Source organism: Mustela nigripes, chromosome 10 (genome assembly GCF_022355385.1).
Source record: "Mustela nigripes isolate SB6536 chromosome 10, MUSNIG.SB6536, whole genome shotgun sequence".
Taxonomy (NCBI): Eukaryota; Metazoa; Chordata; class Mammalia; order Carnivora; family Mustelidae; genus Mustela; species Mustela nigripes.
In genome coordinates, this window is record NC_081566.1 from 64,075,416 (window position 1) to 64,078,940 (window position 3,525).

Sequence of the window (3,525 nt, forward strand, 5' to 3'; positions counted from 1 at the left end):
GAATTGGAAGGGAGAAGGGTCCTAACTGGGGCGGGGGGAGGGAGTAAAAAGAGGGAGGAAGTGAGGCATAGATCTACGAAAGTACAGGAAAATGTGATAGAAATTCTCAAAAGGCAGAGACTATGTCTACTTGTAATTCAGAGAGGGCTCATGGGAAGAAGTGACATATGATGCCTGATGACTCATGGAGATGGTGGGATTTCATTCCATTCAGAGAAAATTTTTGAAATTTAATTTCCAGAACCAAGACAGAACAAACCCCACTAAAATACACTGAACTTCTATTGACAACTGATCATTAAGCACAACTGAAAGACAAAATAGCACACAGAGAATTCCAAGCACATCACTGCTGAACTGGGTTTAGGTAAGTATTGGAGCCTGGGCTGCTGGGATCTTGGTCAGAGGGGAAGCCAGTGCATTGATGTCTCCAATGTGTCTTCCTGGGAGGAACAGAGGAGTCACTTTGCAGCAGGTGAAGATGAGGACTGTAGGGGAAGAGCACTGGGAGAAGGAGGCCTGAGGACAGACTGAAACTGGGGGAGACACCTGGGAAAGAGCAGGAAGGTGGCTTCCAAAGCCACAATGCCAGGCAGGCCAGAAGCACCAGGGGCACTATCACCACGAGAAAGACCAATCCCATGGAGTGGGGCTGCTCTGTGGGTTTGGTGCACAGAGGGGGTTATTTCTAACTACCTGGGTTGAACTGTACCTTAGTGGTCTTCTTTTCTCATGTCACCCTCTGCCTCACCACCTGCCCTTCCTCTTTTCAGTTCTCCCATCCCTCCTTGGATATGGACCTTCACCAACCGTCCACATCCTCCCACATCTGCAGGACCCACACCCTCAGGTCTTCTACTTCTTGGATTACTGACTTTTTGGTTCTTTGTGGTCTGGAATCCCTAGAATTTCCTATTTTTCATATGATTCTCCTGCTGTTAGAGGAATACCAGCCCCTTTTCCCAGGTGAGTCCAAGCTCTTTCTTACCCCAGTAGAGGATGATGTCCTGGCCTCCTAGACTGCTATGTCTCACCCGGCAGTACAGACCGGCTGCCTCCCTGGATTTCACATCCAAGGACATCTGAAGATACAATGTCCCATCAGCATGGGGCAGGATATTGCTTCGCTGGGTGCCCTGCTGCTCCTGCTCATGCCGCATCCACATCACCAACACAGGCTTTGGATAGAAGCCAGAGACATGGCACACCAGCTGGAGATGGCCAGGACCTGGACTGGGGCCAGTGGACAGCCAGGCCTCTGGTCTCACTGCAGACACAGGACAGATAATCACAGACTGAGAGGGTAGGTCTTCATATCACTTTATAGAAACATCTTTCCACATCTAGAAATCTGTCCCCTCTCCTCTTGACTCCTTCTAAACCTGAATTTGAAGGAAAGGTACAAATTTATGAGTGTAGAGTAGAGAATTCATTGAGGGAGGGACCAGGACTGACCTTGTCGCTGTAGATATGCCTTCCCTGCATGAAGAAGACCCAACAGAAACCGGAGGCAGGTGTCACTGAGGAGGGTGTGTACTATTTCATTGAAAACATGGTACTGATTGAATAGTCTGCAGACCTGCTGAGCCCTACTTCCTCCTTTTGGAGATGGCCACCATGATGTGTTCTGGAAACCCATGAGATCTGATCCTTGATAAGCAATCTGTGCATAGCCTACTGATACGTCTCCAAAGTGGGAATCACAGCCTCCTGCAATCTGTACCTGAAAGGGATCTGGGAACTGAGATTATGAGTTACAGGACAGGGATAGGGAAAGAAATGAAATAACATGCATGGAAGCCAAGGATGGTGGAAGAGAAGGGGAAGTTTAGGGGTCTGGAAGGATTAGATCGGTGTGGTTTTGGGGGACACTCACACAAAGGGGAAGTGGTGGTTGATGCAGACAGGGGAAGAGGTGAAGACTTGAAGAAGGAACAATTGTTGAAGGAGAGACATGAATGGTATGACTGGAGAATAGGGAAGGGCTCAGTATGAGAGCTGTGGTAAAAAAAAAAAAAAATCTAAGTTGAAGGGATTGCAGTGGGTACAGAGAACACATAAATAGAGTTCACTAATGGGACTGAATGTGGAGAAAACTCATTTCAAGGAGTCATTCATAGAGTGAGGGAGTAGAGTATGCCTGATTGGAGGCCAGGGAGAGGGTGCTATCAGGAGTCACTAGTGAGGGACTGGAAAGCTCAGTCTGCACTCAATGAGAAGGGTGGGAAATAGAACAAGACATGAAATTTTACCAGAATTGGGGTCTGGCTTATACCCTCTGCCTAGATTAGTGTTATTCCGATTTATTATGGGGAGATGTGAGATTCAGAAGCCAGTAGAGGCTTCTATCCTAGAGGAAGAAAGAACTCAAGGAGGCACATCCACCTGCCACCTCCATCCCACCCTGGAGGGAAGTGAACTCACATTCAAGCTGCCATTCGCTGACATGGTAATGAAATATCTGAAGAAGTCTAATGGAATTTGTATGGGATATTCTTTCCAATTCTATGAACCTCTCCTTACTGAAGTTACCCTTGGACCAAGGCCACAGGAAAATGAAAGCACCAGTCTTGTTGTTCCAGCCATGAGTCTCCAGCTCATCTAGCCATGCTGAGCCTTGATTTTGTGTCCAGGAAGGGTTATAAAAGGATGAGGTCAGGATAATTCTGAAGGAGACTGGCTTCTGGAGGGCTGTGGGCAAAAAACAGATTAAGGAATAGGAGAGAATTTGGAAGGAGACAGAATGGAGAAGAGGATACAGGCTGGAGAACCAACATCTGAAGGACAGAGAAGCCATAATTATCTCAGGAGACATGTGCTTCCCCAGAACTCTGACCTTCATACCCATCCTTCAGAAAAAGAGCACATTGTCCTAGAAGTGGGAATGCTCAGGAAGGAACCAGGCTGGCACTCTGGTCCCCAGATAAATGGTGAGGAACCCACACCATGAGTGCACACACACAGAGACACAAATGCACACAAGTACACACATAACCACATACACAGATGCACACAGTATGCACACACAAAAAACCAGACACATACCCAAACACCTACACACATGTACATGCACAGAGATGCACATAGGTACAAACATACACATACTTATACATACTTACACAACACATACATATACACATATTCAAAGGCACACAAGCATATGTTCACACATTACACACACAAATACTGGTACACACAGACACACACACACACTCACATGTGTACCCAATGAGTGAGGCCACAGTTCTCACCATCTTCACTGTCACTATCTGGGAGGAGAAACACCAGCAACACAAGTTGCAGAAATAGCATTGTATTTGCAGATGTTTTCTTTCTCTTACAAGTCAGCCTTTGATGTCTGTTCTAAAAAACCTACCCCACACACAGGCCCTCTCTTCTGACTTCCTTCTCCACACACAAGCTTTCCCTGAGTCTCTTCTAAAATGCAAATGTGCTCCTCCCTCAACCCTGGATGCCTACTCAGACTCTCAGTTCCCCTCCTGGTCTGACCCTCCTCTCTGGCTT

The 3,525-nt window shown here is 46.9% G+C and overlaps 1 protein-coding gene across 1 annotated transcript; it reads right to left on the minus strand.

Annotated features, from left to right (window-relative positions):
• Nucleotides 1-346: 346 nt before the first annotated feature.
• LOC132026024 (T-cell surface glycoprotein CD1a-like) lies at nucleotides 347-3,312 on the minus strand. Its single transcript, XM_059413967.1, has 6 exons — nucleotides 3,252-3,312; nucleotides 2,425-2,691; nucleotides 1,456-1,734; nucleotides 989-1,267; nucleotides 573-657; nucleotides 347-443 (listed from the first exon to the last, which is right to left on the minus strand). The coding sequence occupies exons 1-6, from the start codon at nucleotides 3,310-3,312 to the stop codon at nucleotides 347-349; spliced, it is 1,068 nt and encodes a 355-aa protein (XP_059269950.1).
• Nucleotides 3,313-3,525: the final 213 nt, after the last annotated feature.

Coding starts and splice junctions, on each gene's coding strand:
- LOC132026024 (XM_059413967.1), bottom strand. CDS start 3,312: ATGCTATTTCTGCAACTTGTGTTGCTGGTGTTTCTCCTCCCAGATAGT. Junction 2,692..3,251: donor AGATAGTGACAGTGAAGATG/GTGAGAACTGTG, acceptor TTTTGCCCACAG/CCCTCCAGAAGCCAGTCTCC. Junction 658..988: donor GGACATCATCCTCTACTGGG/GTAAGAAAGAGC, acceptor CCAAACCCACAG/AGCAGCCCCACTCCATGGGA.